Here is a 27,977-nt window from a genome sequence, read left to right as displayed (position 1 = left end):
CTGAACCGAACCGAACCGAATCGAACCGAACCGAACCGAACCGAATCGAACCGAACCGAACCGAATCGAACCGAACCGAACCGAATCGAACCGAGCCGCTCGCCCGCGCGTCTCCGTTTCGTCGGACAGCTTCGCATTATCTTTATTTGCCGAGGGTGGCGCGATACAGGGACCTGTTCCGAACCGATCCGAATCGAACCGATTCGAACCGAGCCGCTCGCCCGCGCGCCTCGCGTTTGCCGGACCGAAAACGGAGCGAGGCACCGCCGAAGTTGCGCCTCGTTTTCGTCCAACTCGGAATACGTTTATCGTATCTTCTCTCCTAGGTACATAGGATAATAATACGGTGAACCGGTATGAATATTCATCGGAACTGCCGCGGAACAACAACTGCATTAATCGCGGCCCGCGCGCGTCCCGTCGAAACGACGATGCCGGGTGTCGTCCCCCGAACAACGTTCCCTCGTTATCCGTCGCGCGCATTTAAGAATCTTATCCGGACGATCGTTTAATTTCCTGCCGATCCATCCGTATTATCCATCGCGGAACCGCGCCGGTTAACGAAACGCGACGGAGAACGCGAAGACGACCTAAACCGGGGGTGTCAAACTCGCGGCCCGAGATGAACATTTTTGACGTCAAGTATCAGGACGTAAACAATAATTTAACTTTATATACGTTTATTGCAATGTACTGGCCGGAATAAAATCGATTTTTTTTCTTTTTTTAGCGGCCCACCTAAAGTTAAGCATTGTCCCAAGCAACGGCCGACCGACGGAACCGCCGTCGAAACGGCTCGCGGATGGATCGATGTACGCGCTCGCAATCGCGATAAAGCATCGCGGATGGACGGATCCCGTGCCGCGGGATTCGAAACGGGATATACGCCGATTGCTCGTCCGAACGCGGCCGGGTCCGCGGAAAGCCGACGAGACCGGGGAACGGTCGAAAGGAACGAAAAAGAATGAGGGGGGGAGAAGGTGGGAGGTCCGCGGAACCGCGGGTCTCCCGTGTCCGACGCGGACAGGTATTTATGACGAAAAGGGTACCGCGATCTGATTCTGTCACTAACGCAACGGTGCCGCGGACACTCTGCTCTCCGATTGGTCCCGGTGATCTGTGACGTCACCGCCGCCGGCCTATGTATAAGGTGAAGCACGCGGAGCGCCAGTTCATCGTTGTCCGTCACGTCGAGAAGGTCTTACCCTTTGAACCGGCCGAACGCGTCCCGTTCCGTGAAGTCCGGAAGAACAGACGTCGGACTTCTTCGTTCCGAGGAGACTGCGATCCGACCGGAAGTCGTCGAGCCGACGACGACGACGACCCGCTTCTTCGAAAGTCGCCCGCTTGTCGCACGTCTACCACTCGAGAAAGGTAGGAGCCACCAATCAACGCACACGCCTTCTTTCTTTTTCTTTTTTTTCTTTCTCTTCCCCTTCGTTTTTAAGCAGCGACCGTTCGTCGGTGGAAGCCGTCGAGACCGCGCCGATTTGTTCCGTCGGCGGTGGCATAAGCAATTTAGGTGACGATTTCGAGCGCGTTAGATTGAGACGAGCGTAATTTCGAACAATGTGGTCGCGATTCGCGAAACTCGCGAACGCGAACGCGAGGAAAACGGTCACAGTATCGGCTCGCGGCCGACGCTCGCTACGGTGCCCCTTTTCGTACGCGCGCTGCGTAAGGGTACGCCTTTGCGTGGCATACGGAGAAACAGCTGGACGGATGAAAGAAAGAGGAAAGAGGAAAGAGAGACGGACGCGAGAAGAAACGCGCGACCGGTATCGTTCTTTCGAATCGAATCGGCGTTCGACGTTCGAGCGACTGCGCGCTCGCGCATGCTCGACCCTTTTTCATTTTCTTGCAGATTTTTGTCTTCGGAATGTATTATTATTTTGAAGCGTTATCGAGCGTTTTAGAGCGTTCTCAAGAGTTTCGATGCGTTTGCGAGCGTTTTCGATGCGTTTTGAAGCGTTTGCAAGCATTTTTAAGTGTTTCGAAGCGTTTCGGAGCGTTTCGATGCGTTTCGAAGCGTTTGCAAGCATTTTGAAACGTTTAGAAATGTTTCGAAGCGTTTGCAAGCGCATCGAAGCGTTTGCAAGTATTTCGAAGCGTTTCGGTGCGTTTTCAAGCATTTCCAAGCGTTTCTGAGCATTTCGAAGCGTTTTCAAGCGTTTCGGAACATTTCGGAGCGTTTCTATGCATTTTCAAGCATTTCGAAGCATTCTCATGCATTTCGAAGTGTTTTCAAGCATTTCGAAATATTTCCAAGCATTTCGAAGCATATCAGGGTGTTTCGGAGCGTTTCAGAGCGTTCCGAAACGTTTCCAAGCATTTTGAAGCACTTCCAAGGATTTCGAAGCCTTCCCAAGCATTTCGAAACATTTCCAAGCATTTTGAAGCGTTCCCAAGTATTTCGAAGCGTTTTCAATTATTTCGATGCCCCTCGAAGCGTTTGCAAGCGTTTCGAATCGTTTTGAAGCGATTTCAAGCATTTCGAAGCATTTCGCAGCGTTCCCAAGCGTTTCCAAGCCTTCCGCCGCGTTTCCAAGCATTTTGAAGCGTTTTCAATTATTTCGATGCGTCTGCATGCCTCTCGAAGCGTTCGCAAGCGTTTCCAAGCATTTATTAGAAGCATTGCGAAGCGTTCGCAAGCGTTCCCAAGCGTTCCCGAGCGAACTTTCGTAAGTCACAACGTACACCGCTCGCTCGCTCGCTCGCGTATCCGTCCTTGAGGACCAACCGCGGCGCACACTTTTCTCTCGGCAAGGCGCACACAACGGGGCAGGCACGCGCGTGCATGTGTCCCGCGGATTTTCCACAAAAGGTAAAGTTCCTTCGAGACAATAGGTATCTCGCCGGGTTGCGCATTATCGGCGCACAATACGCGCACACGTCGTCCTGTGCGCGCCGTGAAAACGGCTCTCGCCTCGGACGCGACCGCGAACGAGAAAGGTTTTATTAACGGGACAGGGTCGCGGCGAAGGGAAAATCCGAAACCCTCTTCTAACGCGTCCAGCGTGTATCTGGTGCCGCGCGGCGTCGCGCGGAAACTGTCCGCCGGGACAAGCATAACATTGACCGGGGCGCTGCGGCAAAGCGAAGGCGCGAATGTACAAACAGTTCTGAGGGTTCCGGGCTCGGAAACGCGGGCACCGAACTTGGAAAAATATTCTTCGGTGCGACGGGTCAAAGGGCGACTCCGGCCCGGTTTTCGTTGCCGCGGCCGTAGCGCCGCGCGTTTAATTTTCCTCGGACGGAGCCGAGGCGGCCGGCCACCTCCGGGGAGAACGTAAACGTTCCGCCTCGAATTGCGAATGTGTCCGCCGGGATAATTGAACGCGCCCGCTTCGTGCACCCGCTTCGCGCTCGCCGGCCCTTCTTTCGCCGGGCGAGCGGTCGCCGAGGTGAAACGCGCGCGCGGAATAGAACAGGCCGCCGGCCGTTTCCGCGACGGATTGCGCGACGGTTTCGGATTCTCGGCGAATTTTCCGGTCAGTCGATGCGACGGTGATCGCGTCGCGTCGCGGAGCATCGTGCAGTTTCGTCGCGAGCTTTGCACTTTGCTTTCTAGGCTGAGAAGACGCTTTTTCGCGAAACGCTCGGAGATTGGACGCGCGCGGCGTGCGCGAGTTTTCAATCACGCGGGTTCAGAGGGCGGCCGAGAGAGCCCCGCGCCGGAATATTCCTCCGTTTGCAATTACGAATGATTTGTCCGCGTGCAAAGATGCGGCGGCCGCGACGCACGCCGCGCGGATATTGCGTTCAGCGTCGGCGGAACGGGGACCGTTAAAGGGAGCCGCGCCGCGGCGCGGCCGGATCGTTGCATCTTGATTTCCTAGATAATCAGTCGACCGTTCCCTTCCGTTTCTCCATTATTCTTTCGTCTTCCCCGCGGCTCGTTTAATCATTTCGCCGCGTCGCTTTCCCGTCCGCCGGCCGCCGCCGCCGCCGCCTTTGTCTTCGGGCGACGGCGAGGAGAAACAACGCGAAACAGCGCGTTTCAGAGAACCGATTGCTCCTTCGTTTTGTGTATTTCTTGTCGCGGATGCGTCAGGCGGCACGGCGATTTCTCCCAGAAATGCCAGATCTCGGGTTTCTGGGAATTTCGCTGTGCTGGTTCGACGCCTATGCGATTTATTGCTACGCCGGATGCGGCGCGCGACGCGAATTCTCGAAAGGCGATGTAAAATGGTCCGTTTGAGTGTGGGTCAGGTGAGAAAAGCCGTGGGGCTACGAGGTATAGTAATTTTTCCCTAATTCGAGCTCGGATTGCGCACAAAAATTGAGAATTTGAGGAGAGGAGATGCGATTGTTCGAGCCTCGCGGCTCGTTTTTATGGTTGTTGTGAATCGGTGACTATGAAAACGAGCCGCGAGGCTCGAATAATCGGATCTCTTGTTCCCAGATTGTCCATTTGTGGACGATCTGAGCGTCAATTAGGGAGAATTTACTGTACTAGGTATGTGACCGTCGAATCGTCGCATGTGGCCTCTAAATTGCCTTCGAATCGTGTCATAGGACCTCTGAATTGCTTTGAATCGTGTCATATGTCCTCCGAATTGCCTTCGAGTCACATGACTTCTAAATTGTCTTCGAATCGTGTAATAGGACCTCCCAATTGCTTTGAATCGTGTCATATGCTGTAAGTCTCCCCATGCTTGGAATAAATTCTATAATAATAAAATTGCCTTCGAATTGTAGCATATGACCTCCACACTGCCTTTGAATCGCGAGTCATGTGGCCTCCAAATAGCTTCGAATGATATCGTGTCTCCTCCCAATTGCCCTTAAATCGTGTCATACGACCTCCGAATTGGATCGAATCGTGTCACATGACCTCCGAATCGCCTTTAAATCGTATCATATGACCTCCGAACAGCTTCGAAATCCTGTCGTACGACCTCCGAATCGCCTTCGAATCGCGTCAAGTGGCCCCGGAATTGCCTCCGAATCGTGTCAAGTCGCCCGCGAATCGTCTTCGAATCGTTGGCAACAAAATTAGAACTAAAAAAAGGAAGTTAAGTCACCGTTTTCATTCCAGCACCGCTCTATATTCGCATTAAAATAAACCGGCGCACGCTGGCCGCCTGCCTTCTTTCACGGGCTGCGCCGAGTTTCTATAAAAACGAGCCGCGAATCTCAAAGAATCGCGACTCCTCGGTATTCGCCGGTTTCAAACCCGACCTCCCCGAACATTTCTGCCAGAAATTACCGTAGATGGTATCGCGTCCGGACCGTTGTATCATCGTCGTCGTCGTCGTCGACCCACGGACGTTCTTAATTAAAAGTTTCGCGTCGCAATTAGCCGCGGACCCGCGACTGCAACGATCGAATCAATTGCAACGGTGCAACCTAACCGAGCTTATTCCCAGCGACGCTCGTGAGATATGCGACCGAAATCGAACTTCTTATCTGCGTCGAGAATCCGACGTGGGACGCGAGGAAATTCTTCGCCCGGATCGCCCGGCACCGTCGCACCGCGTCCGTCTGACACATGCTAGCTTATACTACTGATTTCGCTCGCGGCCCGCGATCGCTTTAGCTCGCAGTGAAAGATGCCTGCGAGCGTACGCGACGCGTCCACTTGTTGGATCGCGTTTTTATTTGGTCGAACGAGTCTCCCGGCCGGTCTCGCAGACGACGCGATCTCATACCCCGCTCGTCGACGTTGCTGTTATCGTCGTCGTCGTCGTCCCGGACAAGCAACGAATTTTCCCATTGCGAGTTAACCGGCGGCTAATCCCCTCGTAATTGGATACTTCTCTGTTATTCCACGAACTTGATCGAGCTCCTTGCTCGCTGGGGAACATCCTAAACGAGCTCGCTGCTCGAGACGTCGACGTCGAGGTCGACGTCGGCGCGCGATTGCGATCTTTATAATTGTTTCGAGAACGATCTATTACCGGCTCGGCGGTTCCTTGGCGGGGCAGCCGGAGATCGCGGGATTCGCGAATCCAATTCGCGTTAACGCGTTAAACGCGGAGCCGATTTCGCCGCGGGTTCTCTCCGTCGAGGCGGCTGGCGTTATTTTTTAACCTAAACGCGGATGCCGTCTAAGCGACGTTCGGATCGCTGTCAGTGCCTTCGAACTCGCGTCGACCGAGACAAAAGTACGATAATAATAATAATAATATACTTTCTAATTATTGAGTATCTTGTCTTCCCGAATTGTCCATTTCTTGCGCGCAATCCGAGCGCGAATTCGGGAGAAATTACATGTAGATCGTGTCGGTCGAAGAGGACCGACAACCGGCCAAACGGAAGGTCCACTGTGCGCTTTAACGTGTTGGCCGATCTGTGCCGGGTGCCCTCGCGCGGTACGGCGTACGCTCGTGCAAATAATTTCGAACCGTCCCGAGATAATACGTAGGAGTCCCTTCCGGCGTGCCAGCGGGTCCGTCGCCGGGGTATCCATTCACGATGATTACGCGGGAGGTACATCGCGGTAACCTTTCCGGGATTATCGAGTAACAGGAAGAAATAGGTGAAACGCAACGGGAAATCCGGGAACGGGAATTCGTTCCGATTTACTTGGCGGACGCGCATTCAAAGCCGTCTCATTTTCATGCTCGTATTCCTAGTAATATTTTCGAGATTACGCGGCGTACGGCCGCTCGTTCCGATCGCGGCGGGTGAAACGCGGCAAGCATTTCCGCGAACGAGATCTGTGGGTGGGACGCGGGGCTTTGGAAAAATTTAACGGTCGCCTTGGACGCTTTTTTGTGGAAGAGAGAGAGAGAGAGAGAGAGAGAGAGAGAGAGAGAGAGAGAGAAAGAGCGAGCGAGAGAAAGAGAGCAAGAGAGTGTGAGAGGAAGCGAGAGGAAGCGAGAGGAAGCGAGTGAGAGAGCGAGATATCGCGCGAGAGAGAGAGCAAGAGAGAGAGAGAGAGAGCGAAAGAGAGCGGGAGAGAGAGAGCGCGAGAGACAGAGCGCGAGAGAGAGAGCGCGAGAGACAGTACGCGAGAGAGAAAGAGAGCGCGAGAGAGAGCGCAAGAGAGAGCGAGCAATATCGAGAGAGCGAGCATGACCGAGAGAGAACGAGAGAGAGAGAGGGGGAGAGGCGAAGTCACCTATTGAGATCGCGCAGCAATTTGCAACTATAATACCCATTTGAAACCGTCAAGAAGTTTCCCTTTGCTTATGCATCCATTTTCACGCTCAAATTAATCGAGTTAGCACGCGATGGTTCTTTTCTTTGCTCCGCTTCTTTCGTCGAAATGGTTTTTCCGTTGTGCGATCGACTCAATTTTTTTCGGAGAACGGGGCACCGTTGCGCGGGTCGAGACGTTTCGAGAAGCAGTTCGTTCCATCGCGCCTTTGTAACGAAAACGCTCCCGGCGCACAACCCCCGACCCTAACTGTTTAATCTTTAACTTATTCTTCTCGCGAACGCGTCTCTCTGCCGGGTGACGTTTTTTCTTTTTTTTGACGGGATCCTTTTTCTCACGTTTATCCGATGTCCGATCCGACATGCGTCATCTGATATCCGGCGTACGACATATCGTGTTCCGACGGACGCGTTGTATTCGTTTGAACCGTTGCGCTATTGTACGGTGAACCACATCCCTGTAACATTTTCTAAAAAGTCAAGCTGTTTCGACCGGTTTCGAAAAACTTGTGCACACCGTTTCAAAAGGCCATACCTCGTCGTACAATATGGCGATATGGACTCCTTTTTCAGGAATCTCCTCAATTATAATCGCGTGCTTTCGCTTTGATGTCGCAGGCATTACAAAGGATTGTGTCGCGTACATGTGTACAAATAAATGATTAAATTATTATCGTGCGCGATCATTGTAAACCCGCGGGCGGCGATTATCGATTGCAATTCGCTTTGGCAACGAAGACATTACCTCGGGAAAAGAAAAATCTCACGGAAAAAGGAACTGCTTCAAATAGGAACGTTATTGCTTCGATACACAGGGTGTCCAAAGAACGTCTCGCAATCTTGAAGCAGGAGATTCCTGAGATGATTTGAAGAAACTTTTTCCTTAGCGAAAATGCGATCCGCAGCTTCGTTTACGAGTTATCAACGAAAAACAGTGACCAATCAGAGGCGAGCTCGCGTAGCGCTAGGCGGCCGAGCCAATCAGCGGTACCGCACTCCGCGCGCTCGTTGACTCAGCCGCCTAGCTCTAGGCGAGAGCTCGCCTCTCATTGGTCACTGTTTTTCGCTGATAACTCGTAAACGATGCCTCGGAGAACATTTTTGCAAAGGAAAAAGTTACTTCGAATGATCTCGGGAATCGCTTCGTTCTGGTTTAAACATAATTTATCGGACACCCTGTACAGAGCACAAGCCCGTATCGTCGACTGGTACGCGGATACGTCCACGCAATTACGCGAAACTCTGTAAACAACGTTTGACGAACAAAGAGAGAACAGTTTCGCTCGCCTCCTTTCGTGACAGAACCCTCCCGAAACCGTGTATCCAACGAATCCACCAACTCGAACGACCATCAGAGTCGCCTCGTCTCGCCTCGCCTTGCCATGCGAGTGCAGAAAACACGATGGGATCGTGCGTACGAACAGTAAATTCAAGCAAATTGACGCTCGGATTGTACACAGAAATGGACAACTTGTGGAGAGCAGATGCGATTATTCGGGCCTTGCGCGAGAGAGAGCGCGAGAGAAAGAGAGCGCGAGAGAGAGATCAGCACGGAACGAGAAAATCCGACATGTGACACACCCCTTGTCACAATTTCCTTTCGTCGGAAGGTCGCGGGAGAAGAATGGAGCAAGTGGTCGTAGTGCCTCGGAGCTGTTTGGCCCGTTACGTTATCCAAAACGTGTTTGCACTGTCGAATGTAGCGCGTCCCCTCGCCCTCCGGGACGAGTAGTCCCCGTCTCGTTCCCTTTACCGTTCGAAACGAAGTCGTTTCAGGGGTTAATTCAAACTCGTTTCACCGACAGAAATAATTGCGGATACCATCGAAGCTTTGCGCGGTGGGTGGGAGGGGGCGAGGGAGAGACTGAAGGATCCAAGCGATTCTTAATAACAGCTAAAGCTTCTGTAATCCTGAAAACGTCGCGTCAGCCATCTCGGTGCGTCGCCGACGAGAAGCTCCGTCCGTCGGGGAAAGCCATCGGCGAAAACCGTCGGGGGAGTCGCCATCGGGAAAGTCGGAACGGCGCGGTACGCGTGGCAACGGTTCGCAATTAGAATACATAGAATCCCCGGGAGAGATGCCGCGAGTCGCATTCGAGATCGTCGCCGTAAACCAACGCGGACCGTAAGCTCTCCAGTCGCGCCTGTCGCGGCGTTATTCGACGGATCGCGGAATCTGGGCTGTAAACTTTCTAATTTTCTCGGCTGCCAGCGAAACGCGTCCGCGGCGGCGAGGAAGATCGCGCGTCGTTCCGCGGGACAACAAAGTCGACGGAGAAAACGGGTGGGCCGCGCGGAGGCCGCCGCGTACGTCTCGTCGACGTTTACGCGTTTATATCCGAAGCGGAAGAGAACCGTCGCGCCCGTAAGCCCGTTAGAATGTCACCGGTTGCGAACGTTACCGGAGACACGACGGATTATACACCCTTTCTCGATCATAGATCTAATTTTCAAGCTGCGCGCCGGAATCAAGCTTTGAAATTACAGAATCCTGTGTGACACGGACGGACACGCGATACGCGACACGCGATACGACAGTGCGGCGTCCGAGCGCCGATCAACGGGAAAATCTCGTTTGCCGCGGGCAAAGTTCTCGCGCGAGCCGCAACACCCCCCCCCTCCCGCCGCGCGGATATTCGCGGCGCGGCACACGCGTGTACGCGGCGGCCCGCGTAAAAAACTCGCCCGCGTTTCTTCGTCCTGAGCAAGTGCGAGCAAATTTCTTTTCTTTCTCTCTCGCGCTCTGTCTCGTGCTCTCTCTCGTGCTCTCTCTCTCTCGCGCTATCTTTCTCTCACGCTCTCTTTTTCTCTCGCGCTCTCTCTCTCTCTCGCTCTGGCTCCCGCTTTTCCATTTTCTTTCGTTTTCGCGAGAAAGTAGCGAACGCGACGGTTAAATCGAGAAAATGGCAAGACCGTAAAACAATCGGGATCACGGGCGCGTCCGTGGTCGCGGAAAGTTGCGCCGGCCCCGTTCGCCGCGATAAGGACAACGGTATCAGAAACGCAACGGCGCGCGGTCGTTCCGCGCGAACTCGGCAATATTCGCGGACGATATTCAGCGCGTCGCCTCGCACGTACCGTCGCCATATTCAGGAAACACGAAACAATAAGCCGACTACTACTCCGTGATGATACGAGCTGGGGCTTCTGTTACGCGCGCGCGCGAATTTCTAGTCGGTGTCTGTTCTCGCCGCGCGACTGTTCGCGCGCGTTGGCGTTAACCCTAAGGGGGCAGGCGTCGGCGGCGTCATTGCCGCACGCGCGATCAAAGGTTTTAGGTCACGGGGATGCAACAGGGATTCGAGGCGGCGATTCATCGTCGACGGAACACACCGCGGGGCCCGCAGGAACGCGCGGCATTCTCGCGCGAGCGTCAATTTTTTGCGAAGCGCGATCGCGTAAACGATTACAGTAATGTCTCCCTAATTGACGCTCAGATCGTGCACGAAAATGGACAATTTGGGGAGAGGAGATACGATTGTTCGAACCTTGCGGCTCGTTTTTTATAGTTGTTGACAATTCGTGGCTGTATCTCCACTTGCTAAATTGTCCATATTTGTGGACAATCTGAGCGTCATTTAGAGAGACATTACTGTACATGGTCTTCTGTTTAGTCCTCATCAATTGGAACTTCCCCTGAACCGGCTGGCAATTACAGTAAATTCTAATTGACGCTCAGATTTTACACAAAAATGGACCATTTGGGGAGTGCAGATACGATTATTATTTATTATTATATTATTAAATTATTAAATTATTAATGGACAATTTTGGAAAAGGATTATCGATTGTCAACAACTATAAAAACGAGGTGCAAGGGTCGGATAATCGTCTCTCCTCTTTCAAAATCGTCCATTTTCGTGGACAATCTGAGCGTCAGTATGGGAGACATTACCGTACAGTAATGTCTCCCATACTGACGCTCAGATCGCGCCCAAAAATAGGCAATAAAATAATAACCATAAAAAGCGAGCCACAAGGCTCGAACAATCGCATCTCCTCTACCAAAATCGTCCATTTTCGTGGACAATCTGAGCGTCAGTATGGGAGACATTACCGTACAGTAATGTCTCTCTTACTGACGCTCAGATCGCGCCCAAAAATAGGCAATAAAATAATAACCATAAAAAGCGAGCCACAAGGCTCGAACAATCGCATCTCCTCTACCAAAATTGTCCATTTTCGTGGACAATCTGAGCGTCAATTAGAGAGACATTACTGTATTAGGCGACTCGCGGCGCGACAAATGGATGTTGGCCGTGTAAACAGTCGAAAGAATAACAGCGCGCGAATCAACCGGAGAATCGAAGTCGAGATACCCGCGTGCAAGCCGTTCCCGTTAAGCCCGACCGTTGTTTTCTTGCGGAATAAAGAAAAAAACACTCGTGCGCGCGCGCGCGCGCCCTCGCGGATACACAGAGCCGCGGGTATGGGTATTGACATTTTTATCGGCCACGTTAAAGTCTTTACAGAAGAACTCGGTGAAAAGTTATGCGTTACCTGCGTTGTTATATTAGTCGCGGTTGTACTTTAAAAGGTTCTAAATTGAGCGGTCGCGCGAGCGCACGCCCGTGCACCTTGCGGTGCAACGTGGGCGCACGGAAGCAACACATTCAACGGCTTATCGTTCGTTGAACGCTTTACAGACGCGGCGGCTTTTTCAATAACCACTCGTCGACGTCGTCCCTGCGACGTTGCCGCCTTGCTCGCGCTCCTTTTATCCGGGCTCGTAACGGATTTCCGTTTCGAGCGACGCGACTGCGGCGAGGAACCGTTCCAGCGGCGCGTGGAACTCGAATTCGAGTTCGACGTTCGGGACTCGTAACGGATTTCCGTTTCGAGCGACGCAACTGCGGCAAGGAACCGTTGCAGCGTCGCGTGGAACTCGAATTCGAGTTCGACGTTCGGGACTCGTAACGGATTTCCGTTTCGAGCGACGCAACTGCGGCAAGGAACCGTTCTAACGGCGCGTGGAACTCGAATTCGAGTTCGACGTTCGGAACTCGTAACGGATTTCCGTTTCGAGCGACGCAACTGCGGCGAGGAACCGTTCTAACGGCGCGTGGAACTCGAATTCGAGTTCGACGTTCGGAACTCGTAACGGATTTCCGTTTCGAGCGACGCAACTGCGGCGAGGAACCGTTCGAGCGGCGCGTGGAACTCGAATTCGAAGTTCGACGTTCGAGTTCGACGTTCGGGACTCGGGAAGACGAGCGAAGCGAATTTTTCGTGGATCGACCGTGTAATTTGTGGCGCGGCCGACGCGGTAATCGGCCGGGTTTCGAGGAGCGGAAGGCGAGCGCAAAGTAATCGAGCACTCGGCCGACAACAAACGATACAACGATTTAACAAACACCGAAGCAATCAAGCTCGACGGGGCGGCTCGACGCGGCGGGCCTCGTCGACGCGATTCCACGTCAACGACTTCGCAATTTACCGCGCGCAATTTATCGTTTACTCGATTAGCTTAGTTACCATCGTTCCGGGGGCTGGTATTTCCTTAGAAAGTCGAGACTCGCCGGCGAGGGCGAACCGACGCAGGCGTCCGGCCGAAACGAACTGCCGATTGAAAATAAAGCCTACGATTCGAACCGGTGGATCGATTCGATATAATGATCGCTATTGGTTGTCAAATCGTTCTCGGACGAATTTGTTTTCGACGACGGAACCGCGAAATAATTGTCCGTTTGCTTCCGTCGTGGACAATTTGTCGATCTCGCGGCGCGCGGAGCTCGGTTTTCGTACAAAAAAGCATAGAAAGATATTGTATAATAACTGAGATTATACATTTATTGTTTAAGTTTATTATTTTTATTATTATTATTATTATTATTATTATTATTATTATTATTATTACTATTATATAGAGATCTATAACTAAAATTATATATTATTTAACTTTATTATTACTATGATTATTATTATTAAGGTTATGTCAAGGTTATGTTATATTATATTAGGTTATGTATTAACCCTTAGATTTACAATTAAAATGGCTTCGAGAGCAAAGAGTTAAGGTTATATTATTATTATTATTATTATTGTTATTATTATTGTTATTATTACTATTATATATACATATAATATATACTTAACCACATGTTTAATTGACAACTAGCGAATAAATTATGCATTATAGGGATATTTATTAAGAGTTCGTCACGAATCGATCAAAATTTGTTGCTCGATCAATTGATTAATGCTTACGATTAAAATGATTAATCTTGACATAAAATTGGCGATTGATATAATCGATTGATGAAATTTAATCGTCGAATGGTTAAATTGATTAAAAATTGATTAAAAATCGCCGGGGTAATGGCGATCGATTCGATAGATCGACGAAAATAATCGTCGATATTTGATTAGAGAAGGATAAACCGGCGAAAAATCTTGATTCAATCGACTGATAAAATAAATCTCGCCGATCACTCGTGATAGGAAATCGGCAATTGTATAAATTAAATTGTTCGAGCATACCGTGTCGTAGACTTGCAATTTAATTAATTTGTTTGAATAACTTTATCGATCGGCGGGATAGTAGTCCTTTGTTGCAAGAACGAGAGAATAATAACGAAGCAGTCGCGCAAGGGTGTATAAAACACAAACACTTGGATGTAGAACTCAAGGAAGAAAATTAAATTTTTCTTTTAATTGAATTCAAAGAAATTTAATTCGATTATGCGAGCGGTGACGAAGACGAGCAACGATATAATAGCATTCGTAGCAGAATCGCTCGAAGCAAGGGTTGCGATTATAAAAAGTGCTCAGTTTGGTCGCAAAATCGATTTCAGACGATAAGTATACGGTTTAGGCTATCGCGAAGAAACCATAGCGCGGTCTTTGTAATTCTGACAAGAAAGGGGAGAAAATTTCTATTCTCTACAATCGTCGATATATAAACGATTCATTTTTTAGTAATAGACGATTTTTTCTCCGGTCGATGAAATCAATCGCCGATTTTCCCACGATCAATTTGTTTGAATCGCGCGCGTCGGTCAATTAATCGAAAGAAAATTGATGCTCATCGTCGAAGTAAATTGTTACCAGACTGCTTAAACATCGACGACAAGAAATTCGAATTTTGTTCCAATTTAAAGTTATCGTTAGAAATTTTCACGACGAGTTAGACACATCAGAGCCCGGCAAGCGGTTAATTCGACGACAATTTACCGTTCATTAGTCACAAATTAATCGTACAATTTCACGTATTTCTCCCCTAGAAACGTTGTTCAAAAAATAAATTCCGTAACGTCGATAATATCGCGTAACATAAAACATCGAAAAGTTGCATCAGAAATTGAATTCACGATTTCAGCGAGAAAATGCTTGTTTCTCGCCACCGTCGGGCGCTTTCTGCGGCACGACGGTGTCCGATACGAGGCGAGACGAGCTATCGATCCCAGGGAGCGCGTAGATTTCCGGGGACCGTCGCGGCGACGATTCGTATCGTCGACGATCCTTCTACCAGTCGCGATCGTCGGGCCGCCAGAACGAGCTGCGGAACGTTTGCACGTAGGTGACGCTATAACGGAACCCGTCCCTTGGACTTCCGTCTACGACGCAGTCGATGTTCGAGCTGCTTTTGTAAAGCGTCAACGGCGGACCCGCTTGACCGCGAGGCGGATAAACGAGCACTTTCCTCGAACGAGCCTTGCCGACGTTGTTCATCGGTTTCACGAGCTCGCGACCGCGGTAATCGCCGAACGAATTCCCGGGCGCGATCGTCTTCTCGTTCCTTTTCCGAACGGCGAACGGTTCGCGAAACGATCGGCCGTCGCGGCAGCGATTCGAAAAACGTCGCTCGTTTGGACGGCACGCGATCGCGGCCCCAAGATTCGAACGCGATTCCGACAAACGAGATCTCGACGGCGCGGCCGCGTTCCGCGTTACCGCCGCTATCGGCGCGCACTTCCGACAGCTCGTCGGCGTCTCTAATTGCCCCGTCGAATCGTCGTTCGCGGTGAAATCGAGGCGAAATGCCGCGCGACAGACGCCGCAGCTGCAACAGGTTGCGTCCGATTCGCTGGCGTGCACCGTTTCCCGAACCCTTTCCAGGTGAGAACGCGAATCGAGCCGATGCACCCCCGTGCAAGCGTATTCGGGACGCGTTGCTTGCTCGCGGCTCTCCGCTCGACTCGCCTTCAAACAGATCTTTCCCGTCGCCTCGTCGACGATCCGATCACGATTGCCGTATCGATCCCGTGGACGCTCGACGTCGACGTTTGCGGCACAGCGACGACCACTCTCGACGCATTGTTCCGCCGCTGCTTCGCTATCTGTTACGCGCCACCAATCGAATCGTTCCCGTCGAGTGTTTGTAAGTTGTTTGCACGGATCTCGGTCTTCTGCCTTCACGGTCCCATCTTCCAAAAGCCTTATTCGTTCTCCCGCGTTTCTGGAGTCCCGTTTGCGACGGTTTTCAAGGTTCGGGCCCGCGGTTACGTGGTTTCTGAAAGTTGGGACTTCGGTCGGGCTTTCGGTAGAACTTGTTCTCTCTTTCTTCCTCTCTCTCTTGCTCTCTCTCGCGATATCTGGCTCTCTTTCGCTCTCTCTTGCTCTCACTCTCGCGCTCTCTCTCTCGCGATATCTGGCTCTCTTTCGCTCTCTCTTGCTCTCTTCCGATCTCTCGCTCTCTCTCTCGCTCTCATTATCTTTCTCTCTTTCTCTCGCTCTCATTGTCTTTCTCTTTCTCTCTCTCTATGTCTCTCTTTTTCTCTCTGTCTCTCTCTCTCTCTCTCTCTCTCTCTCTCTCTCTCTGCTTTACCCACAAAAACATACCTCGCCGTCGCCGTCGCTCCCGATCTCTTTTCGCAGCGTTCGTTCAACAATTCCTCGCACCGCAGGATCTCCGAACTCTTCAGATCGTCCACGATTCCAAACACCCCACAATCGTCGTTTAAAACAATACTCGACGACCGCCCCGTCGACCTTTCTTTCACCGCGCCAAAAAACGCTTTCGTTCCCGCGACGAACAACGGCACGACCGACGCGTTCCCTTCGCTTCGATTCGTCTCCGATCGACAGCATCCAGAATTTGCGTCCCGGAGTCGTTCCACGTCCGCCTCGGACCAACCCTCGCGTACACGAAAGTCCGTCGACGCGATAATCTCCTTTAGGTGTCGCCGAGGTGCCTTCTCGATGTATCCAGGGTGCCCGGACCAGCGACGATTCCGTCTCGAGACGCCTTCGTCGCCGACGTCTCGCCGAAAAGCTCTCTCTAAATTCTTAAAGTAATTCAACAGATCTTCTCTGTCCAGCGTCCGTTCGTCGCGCGCGGACCCGTCGCCGCGACGAGTCCCGATATCCGCGCGATTCATGCCGCGCCGTCGGACAACAACGCCGTCAGACAACGGACAACGGACAGCTCGTCGATCAATCGAACAGCATCGCGACGGATCGGACGACGAGGTTAAGACGTGCGACGACGCGACAACGACCGATCCCGTCGGTTCGAAAGTTTGTGTAATCGATAATCGTCGTTTAAACGATTCGCCTCGCGCGTGCAGGGGGGAGGGAGAGGGGCGCACTCGAGATCGAAACGAGGTTAACCGTTCGTACGACCATTTCCATAATTCGATGGGAAACGTGGTGCGTCGACGTGGATCCTCGAGGACGCATCGAAATCGCCGCGAGTTTCCGCGCATTGAATCACCGGCCCGCTTTTTATTGCACGGGGCTACACGTTTCCGCGTATAAACGAGGCGCCGCGGGTAACGGCGTTTCAACGTCGCGCGTGAAACAAGGCGAACGTTATTATTATTATTATTAGCCGATCAAATATTCCGCGCGATCTACATATACCGCCGTTTAAACGACGCGGCTCGCGGCGTCCGCCGCGGCGGCGAGATATCGCGGCCATTTATCGTCGATGCGAATTCAAGGTTTAACGGCGAATGGAAAACCGCGACGGGCCGCGACGAGTTCGCGTTCTCCTCCTCTCTCTCCTTCCGCGATAACCAGTCGAGAAACCGAGAGACGTGTTTCTCGGCACTCGCGGCGGCCGTTCGACGTTTTCTCCCGCCGTTCGAGGTTCGATAATCGATAGCCGTGCGAAAGGTCACCAAAAACGCAGAGTTTTTTCGTCGGCAGATCTGCGAAGTCCAATTAGCGAAAGCATATTAAAACGAATTATCGGCGCACTCGTTACGCGACACAATAATAACGTCGCGTTTATTCCGACGTGCGGAGGAGGAACCGCCGCGGAAAACGGCGAGCGACGCGGTTCCCGATTTCCGGTCCGAGTCGAAGCCGCCGCCGCCGCCGAGGAGACAAGCGTAAAGATAAAGCTAAAGTTAACGCCGCCAGGTACAAGCAAAGCTAAAAGTAAAGACGCAAGGGTGAAGGTAAAGGTCACCGTCGCTCGCGTTTTCCGCAAGGCGGACGCGAGCCGGCGTGTCGCCTCGAAACGCGCTCCGGGAGCGCGAGAGATTGATTGCCGTCGCGCGGAGAAAAGCAAACGATTCGGAACCGTTCCGATGCGATTTTTACGAGCCGCCCGTGTTCCGCCCGCGCATTCGCGCCGTTCCGCGCGTTCGCAGCCGTATTATGCGAACGTATCACCCTGCTATTCGACGTACGATAAACCGGGACGCCGTTTTCCTTTATCTCTCGATGCAATCGCGGTGCTCCGCGTCCACGTGATAGCAATCGCGCGTTATCGACGCGTTTCGTTTCACGTTCCGCCTTGTTCCCTTCGCTGTTTCTCGCCTCGTCCGCTCATTTCCGAGCGATTCGCCGCCTCGCCTTACCTCGCCTCGGCCCGCTCATTTTCGAGCGATTCGCCGCCTCGCCTCGCGTCTCTCTCGCTTCACGTCTCGTCTCGCCTCGCCTCGGTCCGCTCATTCTTGAGCGATTCGCCGCCTCGCCTCGCGTTTCGTCTCGCTTTGCCTCAGTTCTCTCATTTTCGAGCGATTCACTGCCTTGCCTCGCCTTGCCTCGCCTCGCCTCGGCCCGCTCATTTTCGAGCGATTCGCCGCATCGCCTCGTCTCGCCTTGCCTCGCGTCTCGCCTCGGCTGGTCTCGCTTAGAAAAAGGTTCTCTCCAGATGCGGATCATCGATTTTAAGAGAAATTGTAGGGAGGAGCGGAGGGAGGAGGCTCTCGTTTCCAACGATTACACGAGCGACCGATCCGTGAAGAAACGCCGGCTCGCCGCAGCGGAGTCTATAGCACGAGCCAACCCTGCCGTTGCTTGCCTGCCTGCCTGCCTCTGCTAACATCCCTTGTCTTCCCGTTTGCTGGCACAGTCCGCCGTGCTACCCGATCCTACCACCTTGCGACCACCGCACCCGTTTCCCCTGGCCGTCGGCCGTCGCTGTTTATATCGGCCGCGCCGGTGCCGGGAGGGTACTTTCGGTTCGGTCCGACGTCAACGACGGCCCAGCTGACCTCGACGAAGCGACGCTTTTACTTTTCCGACCCCTGCGCGGCTCTCCCGCTCGCAAGTTCGTTGATACGTTGACACCTTGATACGTTGACGCGTGGCTCGGCCGTTTGCTAGCCGTCGGAACGACGATCGCGAGAACGATCCAGCCGGATTCGATCGTACGATCGCACGATCGAACCGAAGACTATTTTCGTCGCGGGGAAACATCGCGGGAAATATCGCTGTCGACGACAATCGTCGGCTTCGTCGTGTTCCGTTACACGGTCTCGTTGGGCGACGTTGTTTCGGTATTTCCGTGTTTTGGTATTTGGTTGAGAAATGATTGCGCGAATGGTTCGGTCGATGTGATTTTTTCCTGATTCGTGGTTACATTGAGCACAGAAATGGACAGTTTGGGAAGAGGAGATACGATTGTTCGAGTTTCAAGGCTCGTTTTTATGGTTAACGATTGTCAATGACTATGAAAAGGTATAATAAAAGAATATTGTAATTGTTATTAATATATTAATGTTATATAATTAATTATTGATTCTATTATCAATTATATATCAATTACATTAATATATACATTAATTGTGTTATCAATTATTTCTTGATTACATTATTAATAATATTCCAATTTCATTAATATATACATTAATAGTATTATCGATTATTTATTGATTATATTATTAATTATATTGTCAATTATTTACTGATTGCATTATCAATTATATTATATTGATTATTATTGATTATATTGATTACATTATTAATTATGTATCAATTCTATTACTAATTATATATTAATACTATATATATATATATATATTAATTATTATAATACATAATTATAATCAAAAATTATAATCGCATCTCCTCTCCCCAAATCGTCCATCTTTGTGGAGTGCAAATCTGATCGCGAATTAGGTAGAAATTACTGCTACTTGCCCGCCGGAGCGTATGCAATTTTTTCGCAATTTTCTGACAGGATTTCAATTCCAGAAAGAACGATCTATTTTTGAACCGATTCCCTCTGCAGCCCAATTTTCGAGCTCTCCTTCGTTCTGGAAACGTGTATCTTTCGAAGCGCGAGGCCATCGATCGAAATTCGTGGGAATCTGCTTGGGTGGTCGCGACGGCGTGCAAAATTTCTCGGGCCTGGGTCTCAGTCTTCGTAATTTTTGCTTCGAAAAGAAAAGCCTCGGACATTTTTTTTAGAGGCATCGTGTACAACGGCGTATCAAGCGAAATGATTCATACAGAAACGATCAAAGCTGTTTACTCTTTGGACGCGTTTAATATTCGAAGGGTGAGCGAAACTAGAGCGTTCGAAAGTTCCTGACCTGCGTTCAACGATAAAATAATGCTAAGTTTTCATGGTGCAACAATTTCGCGGCACGTTACTTAAACGTGTTATAATTAATATTTTGTAGCAATAACCTGCCCTTATCGTAGAGCAATAACAGCACCACAGATATATACCCTTAGAGTTGTATAGCGTTGCACATGGTATTAGGAAAAATTTCTTAAGGCTTTTCTCTCTCGCAAGGAAAATTGCCGAAATCATCTCTGGCCGGGAATTTCTGCACGCCACTGTAAGTACGAAGAATACGCCGGTGCTGGGAGAAATTCTCATTCAAGGTCCATCGGTGTTCTTTCCACGGATGCAGCAACAACGGGCCGCGCGTTACCGCGTAGTCGCTTTTCGGCGATTTGATGCGATTGATAATTATTTCGCATTAAATCAGCACCGAGACGTTTTAATTTTTCATATTATATTCGGCGGTTTCCTTCGGTTTTAGCGGCTCGTAGTACACGACCCTTCACCCTCACCCTCTCTATATTCTAATATTATAATAATATAATATAATATTATATATATAATATTATTATATTATAATAAAATAATATAATATTATATATATAATATTATTATATTATAATAATTTAATATAATATAATATAATATAATATAATATAATATAATAATTTGCTAAAAATGCTTCCGACCATAAAAATATCCGAATCGGAAGAAGCTATTTTCAACTCAGAGCTAAAATCATTTCCAATGTAAAGGGTTGTCGCTGTCGTACAAATTCACCGACATCGCAGTTTTCATCTGGAAATCGTTGAAACAACGAGGACTTTTTCTCCGTAGGACGCGATTAGAATAAACTTCTCGCTCCGAGCACGCGTTGTAATAAAAAGCGGCGGAAAGTCTGAGAATAAATTCGGTCTTCCCGTTGTTGAAAGGCAACGCACGTCGGTCGAACTCAACTTCAAACTCGCAAAACGTCTCTCGACGACGCCTAACTGAGGGAACAAAAATCGTCGATCCCCTTCGGCCTCGATTGCGTCGAAGAGGCTCGTTCCGAGCCTTAACAATCGAAGAAGGAAAGAGCAAGGTTCCCTTGATTCGAGCCGGCCGAGAGACCTTCGATGAAACGGCGCCGACAGCACCGAAATCAAACCCGGCCAGCGGACGGCCCGATCGGCTGCAAATATGCTTCGAAATTGAGTTTCATTCGAATATTAAAACGGGATGCGCGTATCGACATTTCGCTCGCGTTCATCGTCGATCCCGCTATCTCCCTGCATCCTCGTGTCTCCATATGTCGTCTGCCGTGTGCCGCGTGTTCTACAGGCTGTCCCAAAATTATTGTACAAGCGAGAACAGTGAGAGATTCCTGAGGTCATCTGTAACAACTTTTTCCTTTACGAAAATTTTCTACGAGGCGTCGTTCGCGAATTATTAACGAAAAAGCAGCGACCAATCAGAGGCGAGCTCGGCTGGCGCCAGGCGGCCCAGTCAACGGCGCCCGGTTACGCTCATTGGCTCGGCCGCCTGGCGCCAGGCGACCTTGGCCTTGGCTCGGCCGCTCATTGGTCGCTGTTTTTCGTTAATAACTCGCGAACGAAGCCGCGGATCGCATTTTCGCTGAGGAAAAAGTTGCTTCAAATCACCTTAGGAACCGGATTGCGAGGCGTTTTTGGGACACCCTGTGTATGCTACGTCCTGCCCTACGTCGAATCGATGCCCTACGCCTATTGGATGAAAATAGGCGTGTGATAACGAGTTCGGGACTCGACGGCGCGGCTTTTCTTCGCGCAACGCGCTGCAACGTGTTATAACGCGCGAGTCATCGCGACGACGGATAGCAGGATAACCGAGTCGTTTCGCCTTCGATTCGTAAATCCGATTGCATCGATCAATTCCAACGAGTCTGCAGAAATAACGCGTTTCTCTGTTGCAGGATGATCGTCCGTTCGTGCCTCTGTTTGGCAGCGACCATTGCACTCGCGCTCGCCGATGACCCCTCGTCGAACAACGTACTATCCGTGAAGGATGATCCCATGAGCTTCGAAGAAATGCGCGGGAATAAGAACTTCGGGCCCTCGGAGGACGCCGGGATCGCTAAGCGAGCACCCATGGGCTTCCAGGTAAAGTATTATAAAACGAAAAGACGCGAGAGAAGATAGCTCATCAAGGCGATAGTTTGTTAAACGAAAAGACGCTTACAAAACGAGTTTATTAACAATTGCATCGATAATCAAAATCGTCGACGATGTTCGACAACAAACAAAGGGGACGAGGGTTCCCTTGCGATGGGCTGCTTATGTTACGTCACTGTTTCATGCAGTTATTGTGAAACAGTCTTTTATATAAACATTAATTATGTAAACATTAATTTTCGCTTATTTTATATTTATTAGCGCAATGAAATATTATGTTTATTAATTGTCCGGACAATTTTCACTCCTCCCTACGTTCTCTATCCTTAAGAGCTGCCCCCTCCCCCCAGGGGAGGATATAAATAACGGCGGATATTGAAATATATTTCACCGGGGTACGAAAAGTATTTTGAAGAGAATGTGCAAAAGCTTGCTCGGTTATTGACGGTAAGATTAACAGCGTTATTAAGCGATCGCCGTACAAGCCGGGTCTTTAATTACCCAGGCGAAATTTTCATCGTTGAACATGTTCGTTGAACGAAAGGTTTAGGATACCTGGTTCGTCCAGCCAAAACGAACTTTATCGTCGTTTGTGTATGAAAGTAGAAACAGCGGTGTGCATTCCGCGAATTTTCTCAAATTTTCTTAGAGTCTAGAAACAGTAAAGGAAATCATGCCCGAAGCGCGAAGGACCAAAGTTCTCGACCGCGTTAGTAAAAGAAAAAAAAGTAGTTTGCCGACGGAAGGTTGACTGTTCCTCGTGAGAGCGATAGCAAAGAAGTGCCTAAACGAGAGAAGAGGGGGTTGTGATAGCGAGAACAACGGGGGGAGAGGACGGAGGATATTAATTGAGATGGTTTTAGGGCGAGGACGAATAGTGGAAGAAAAACGGAAAGGAAGAGAGAGAAAGAGAGATATTAGAGAGATACTGAGAATGAGAGAAAGAGAGAAAAAGAGCGAGAGAGAGCTTTCTTCCTCGCTTTCTTAAACTCTTTATGAATATAAATTAAACGACGATGAAAGGGAAAATCGGAAAACAATAACTGACGATAATAATAATAAAAGTAATAATAACGACAGTAATAACAATAATAATACAAATAATAATAATAAATAGCTCACAAAACGTAAAGAAAAATTAGAAGGGGCTGCAGGTGGAGGAAGGAAGAATATGCAAGATATTTACAATTGTAATTATAATTCGTAATTTTTGTGACTGTAATTTGCAAATTACAAGTAGAATAAATTAGGATACGTTAGCTTGGAATAGATTAGGGTAAGATGCGGGGAACGATGAGTGGAGAACCGAAGAAGAAGTGGTACGAGGGTAGGTCAAGGAACATTTAGAAATGCATGCGAATTCCACTTCTGAGCCTCGAGGCCGAAATTAAATGAATATATTAATTATTATATTATTAATTATACTATTAATTTATATTATGTTACATTATTATTTTGTATTATATTATTATATTATTATTATATTTATGTTATATTATATTATTATTAATTATATATTAATTACGCTTCGTGTGTGAACCCGTGTACAGGGCATGCGAGGCAAAAAGGACTCAATGGCGGAGGACATCGAGCACGATCTAGCCCCGGAAACCGCCGACAAACGGGCGCCCATGGGCTTTCAAGGGACGAGGGGCAAAAAGGACAGCCTAAGCTCCGACCCGGAGGATCCTTACGCGCCGGGCGACGCGTACGAAAAAAGAGCATACTATAATAACCAGGACGAGCATTATAAACGGGCACCGATGGGATTTCAAGGGACGAGGGGCAAGAAGTCGCTCGCGGAGGTAAACGATCACCACATGCGTCTACGTCGATCAACGAAATTGCGTTTACGTCGCTCTCTCATGGTCGATGCGATACACAGTATAATGTCTCTCTAATTGACGCTAAGATTGTCCACAAAAAATGGACGATTTGGGAAGAGGAGATACGATTATTCGAGCCTCGCTGCTCGCAATTGCTCGAATTGTTCACAATTCGTAACTATAAGAATGAGCCGCAAGGCTCGAACAATAATCGTGTCTCCTCTTCCCCAAATTGTCCATTTCTGTGGACAATCTTAGCGTCAATTAGAGAGACATCGCTGTGATCGATGACACCATCTAGCTGCATATTTCGAATTCGTTTTAACGACACTGTTTTTTTAAATATTGCGAACAGATCTTGAACGAAATTGAAAGGAGGAACACGATGGGATACCAGGACGAGGACACGTATTTGTTCGATTACGGCGAGGACTACGACGCGAGGACACCGTCGATGACGGTCGGTAGGTTCCGGGATGAAGACGCGCGCGACGGGAAGAACGAGATTCTGGACGAGTGGGAGAAGAGGGCACCGATGGGATTTCAAGGAATGAGAGGGAAGAAGGTGATCCTCGACGCTGTAGAGCAGCTCGAGAAAAGGGCCCGTATGGGAGGTTTTCACGTTAGTATCGGCACACCCCTAATGCTTTCTATCTCGTCCGCTTTCACGGCGCGAAGCGCAGCGGTGTTCTCTTTTTTTCCAAAATGGTGGCCGCGATTCGTGAAACGCGATGTTCGCGGTGATCGGCGCTCTTACGTTTCCGAGAGGTTTCTCGGTGCAAGATAAAAATTGCAAGATTAACCCTTTGCACTCTGAGGCACCACTAAAATTGTTATATCACGTTCCAAGATCATTTTTATATTATCAAAGTTTAGATGTAAAAAATTATTAAGAGTCCAACTGTTGTACGAGTCGCAAGACTAAATTTCGTGCGCATAAAATGCACTTTGTCATGTAAAATGGAGATACCGTAAGTCAAAAAAATTAATTTAGATTTACAGTTGAAATGGCTTCGAGTGCGAAGGGTTAAATGGCAAGATAAAAATTGTCTAAGTTAATTGTAAGGAACATTAGTTCCTTAAAAGTTTCTTAAACCTTGGAGGACGGACCTCGTAAGGGCCGAAGCCGGGTCATTTCTGACCTATGCCAAAATCAAGCATAGGCAGATTCCAGAGTGTAATTTATAGTAATTAATATATATTATTATATATTATATTCGTGTGTTAATATAATTTCAAAATTAATAATTGAAATAAATTCAACCTCGTCGTTTTAACAGACACCATGAAAAATGAACACATTTATTGGCTCAGCCTGTACACCTCTAAAATCTAGTACACTTCTGAACTTCTAAGATTTGCAACTCGGTCAACTTTACGAGGAAATGTAACGATTAATAATACTACAATTAATGAAACACTTTGCAGGGTATGCGCGGCAAGAAAGACTCGCTCGCGGGCTACGTCGATTACCCGATCAATCCGTCCGAGTACGCCAAGAGAGGTACAGATATTCGCGAAAGAAACATTATCGAGTCGCTGAAGAGAACACGAATGGGTTTTCACGGAATGAGAGGTAAAAGAGACGTGTCGCAGATTTACGAAGTCAGTTCGAGCTACCAAGGTGATGTCTGCTCCGTTGAATTTCGACATTTTTTCTTATTTTCTGTTTGTCTAAGCTTCACTCACGTTAGATCGTTTTCGTTTCTTTTTTTTTCAGGAACGAACAACGACCGAGGAGAGAAAGCGGCTGCTTACGAGATCGCGAAACGATCGCCCTACAGATACGTCGGAGTTCGGGGCAAAAAGAATCCACGATGGGAGTTCCGCGGGAAATTCGTGGGTGTCAGAGGCAAGAAGTCCTCCATGTTGCAACACCGATCCGTCTTCTAATGCGTTCGACGACGCATTGGGCGCGTGAAATGAATGCGATCGAGAAATCGTCGATGTTACTAGGTAAAAGACTACGGAAACTACTGGGCTTTCCAAAAATATTCGATAAACAATCATAAATGAAATGGGCTGAGATTATTTTAAGTAACTTTCTCCTCGGCGAAAATGTCCTCTGCTGACGAGTTATTAACGGAAAACGCGGACCAATCAGAGAGCGAGCACGAATTTTGGCGCGATGGCGAGCTCGACGCGCCATTGGTCGCGTGGACCGGGCTCCAGTCGTGCTGGCTCCCCGATTGGTCCGTGTTACTCGTTGATAATTAACAAAATTGCGGACGACATTTTGGCTAACGTAAAAGCGTCTTTAACCCTTTGCACTAGAGTAGCGACTTTGAGGCGACGCTAAAAATAGCTACGCTATTTTCAAAAGAATTATTATATTTTTAATAATATCTGTTATATTTGTCTGTATTCGATAAATCGTCGAATATGTAATCGAGTAAAAACAATTATAACAAATGACGAGAAGTCCCCCAAGATTTTTGCGGGGTGAGGGGAACAAGCGAAGGCTCCTTCAATTACTGTAATAATTCGTTAATTAATTAATTACTAAGGAAAATGTGTCTTCGAATCACCTTAGAAATCGCCCATTTCGTTTAATTCCAACATTTTTGGGACACCTTGTATCTATGCACGTATACTTGCAATCGGAAACTGAAACGTGCTTTTATTTCAGGTATTCGGATATCAGCTGATGTTGACGTTCCTCTTGGTAATGACAAAAGCACGTAACGATTAGCATAACATTAGGGTTTGCGTTTCTTTCTTGTAACTTGTATTCGAAAGCGATCCACTTGATAACAAAACATAGGTGTAACGCGTGTACCGTGTTATAATAATCGGTTTGGTTTCCAGTTTTTAGAATAGAAGGGTGTTCCTTAATTTCAAATTGGATTCGCTTGTGTCCACGGTCGAGCGTATCGTCGCGATCGGCGCGTTGTCGACACCGTAATACAGTTAATTCTCCCTAATTGACGTTCAAATTCTACACAAAAATGAACAATTTGAGAAGGAGTGATACCGGTCGTTCGAGCTTTTCATAGTTGTTGATAATCGATAACTATAAAATCGAACAATCGTATCTCCTCTTCCAAAAGTGTCCAGTCTTTTGTGCACAATCTGAGCGTTAATTAAGGAGAATTTACCGTAATTGCGTTTTCGTAGGAACGATCAGTGAACGCCATCGTATGTAGAGTATAGAATATAGTATCGAATGTAAATAATAGTTACCTTCGATATCGGCCGTAAAGAGCGGGTCTATTCCTTTCCGTTGCTGTACGATGTGTATGTATGTATGTATGTATATATATGTATACGCTTGGAAGTTTTCCCCGATAATAAATACACGAGGCGCTTCTTCGTTTCCGGGTCGTCGATTGTTTCGGAGAAGCTGCAGTCAATCTGGAGCGACCAAAACTGTTACAGTTATGAAAGCTACGAAAACTATGGAAAATATGAAAAATGTGAAAAATATGAAAAATATGAAAAGTATGGAAAATATGAAAAATATGAAAAATATTGAAAATATGAAAAATATGGAAAATATGAAAAATATGGAAAATACTAAAAATATGGAAAATACTAAAAATATGAAAAATATGGAAAATACGAAAGCTGTATACGAGGATAAATGGCAGAGCAGGCAATTCTATTTTTTTTGAGGATTGAATAGATGGAACGATGAACCGATATGTATATACCACGTATAATAAACGTTCTCGATAGAATAACGTTATATTATGTTGTTTCGCCGATTTTCGTTGATTGTATACATTCTACGGAATCGATGTCGGGAAAAGAATACGTGAAGTACAGACCAAAGAGAAACTCTGTCTACGCGTCGTTTGTACGCGGATCTATTTTACGCAAGCGATATCGTGTGTAATCAATATAATACAAATAATATCGCAAAGTTACTAGGCGCTAAGAAAGTGGATCGTACGCGATTATCGCGGAACAAAACATTCGTCGTGTAATACGTGCATTATATTATATAGTTTGGTATAGCGTACTGTTCGATATAGATACAATGTATGTATGTCTGTTTTCTGTGTACCTACTGTGTATGAGCTAATCAAATACATATCAATAAATGCAAGCATACCTTCGTTATCGATCGTGCCGATATACTGCGCATGCTTCTGTCCTCCTCGCCTCGTCGTACGTTCATTCATCGTTTTACAAATGGTTCGCGTGCTTTAAATAAATAAAATAAACCGTTTCGTTTCGAACCGAAGTTGAACGTTGAAGAAACACGGATCTTCGCGT

The 27,977-nt window shown here is 48.5% G+C and overlaps 2 protein-coding genes across 3 annotated transcripts in view; one reads left to right on the top strand and one right to left on the bottom strand.

Moving 5' to 3' along the window:
- Ttc1 (Tetratricopeptide repeat domain 1) overlaps positions 1-27,910 on the bottom strand; it is a 37,537-nt gene extending 9,627 nt beyond the window's left edge. Inside the window, exons 1-2 of the mRNA XM_076526041.1 lie at positions 27,814-27,910; positions 26,940-27,110 (exon numbers count right to left, since the gene is read on the bottom strand). The gene's annotated coding sequence lies outside the window, so the exon portion shown is untranslated. The remainder of the gene's footprint in view (positions 1-26,939; positions 27,111-27,813) is intronic.
- On the top strand, positions 1,067-27,821 carry Tk (tachykinin). Of its 2 annotated transcripts, none has more exons than XM_033476853.2 (7): positions 1,067-1,374; positions 21,732-21,918; positions 23,481-23,735; positions 24,112-24,378; positions 25,185-25,380; positions 25,477-25,712; positions 26,386-27,821. In XM_033476853.2, the coding sequence occupies exons 1-6, from the start codon at positions 1,142-1,144 to the stop codon at positions 25,647-25,649; spliced, it is 1,311 nt and encodes a 436-aa protein (XP_033332744.2). In that variant the 5' UTR covers positions 1,067-1,141; the 3' UTR covers positions 25,650-25,712; positions 26,386-27,821. The 2 variants fall into 2 exon arrangements, with proteins under 2 accessions (XP_033332744.2, XP_076382152.1); XM_076526037.1 differs by lacking the exon at positions 1,067-1,374 and adding an exon at positions 18,531-18,553.
- Positions 27,911-27,977: the final 67 nt, after the last annotated feature.

This window comes from Megalopta genalis, chromosome 13, assembly GCF_051020955.1.
Source record: "Megalopta genalis isolate 19385.01 chromosome 13, iyMegGena1_principal, whole genome shotgun sequence".
Lineage (NCBI taxonomy): Eukaryota > Metazoa > Arthropoda > Insecta > Hymenoptera > Halictidae > Megalopta > Megalopta genalis.
Note: the sequence above shows the minus strand (reverse complement) of the source record. Positions and strands in the feature narration are given on the sequence as shown.

Coding starts and splice junctions, on each gene's coding strand:
- Tk (XM_033476853.2), top strand. CDS start 1,142: ATGTATAAGGTGAAGCACGCGGAGCGCCAGTTCATCGTTGTCCGTCAC. Junction 24,379..25,184: donor CCCGTATGGGAGGTTTTCAC/GTTAGTATCGGC, acceptor AACACTTTGCAG/GGTATGCGCGGCAAGAAAGA. Junction 25,381..25,476: donor AGTCAGTTCGAGCTACCAAG/GTGATGTCTGCT, acceptor TTTTTTTTTCAG/GAACGAACAACGACCGAGGA.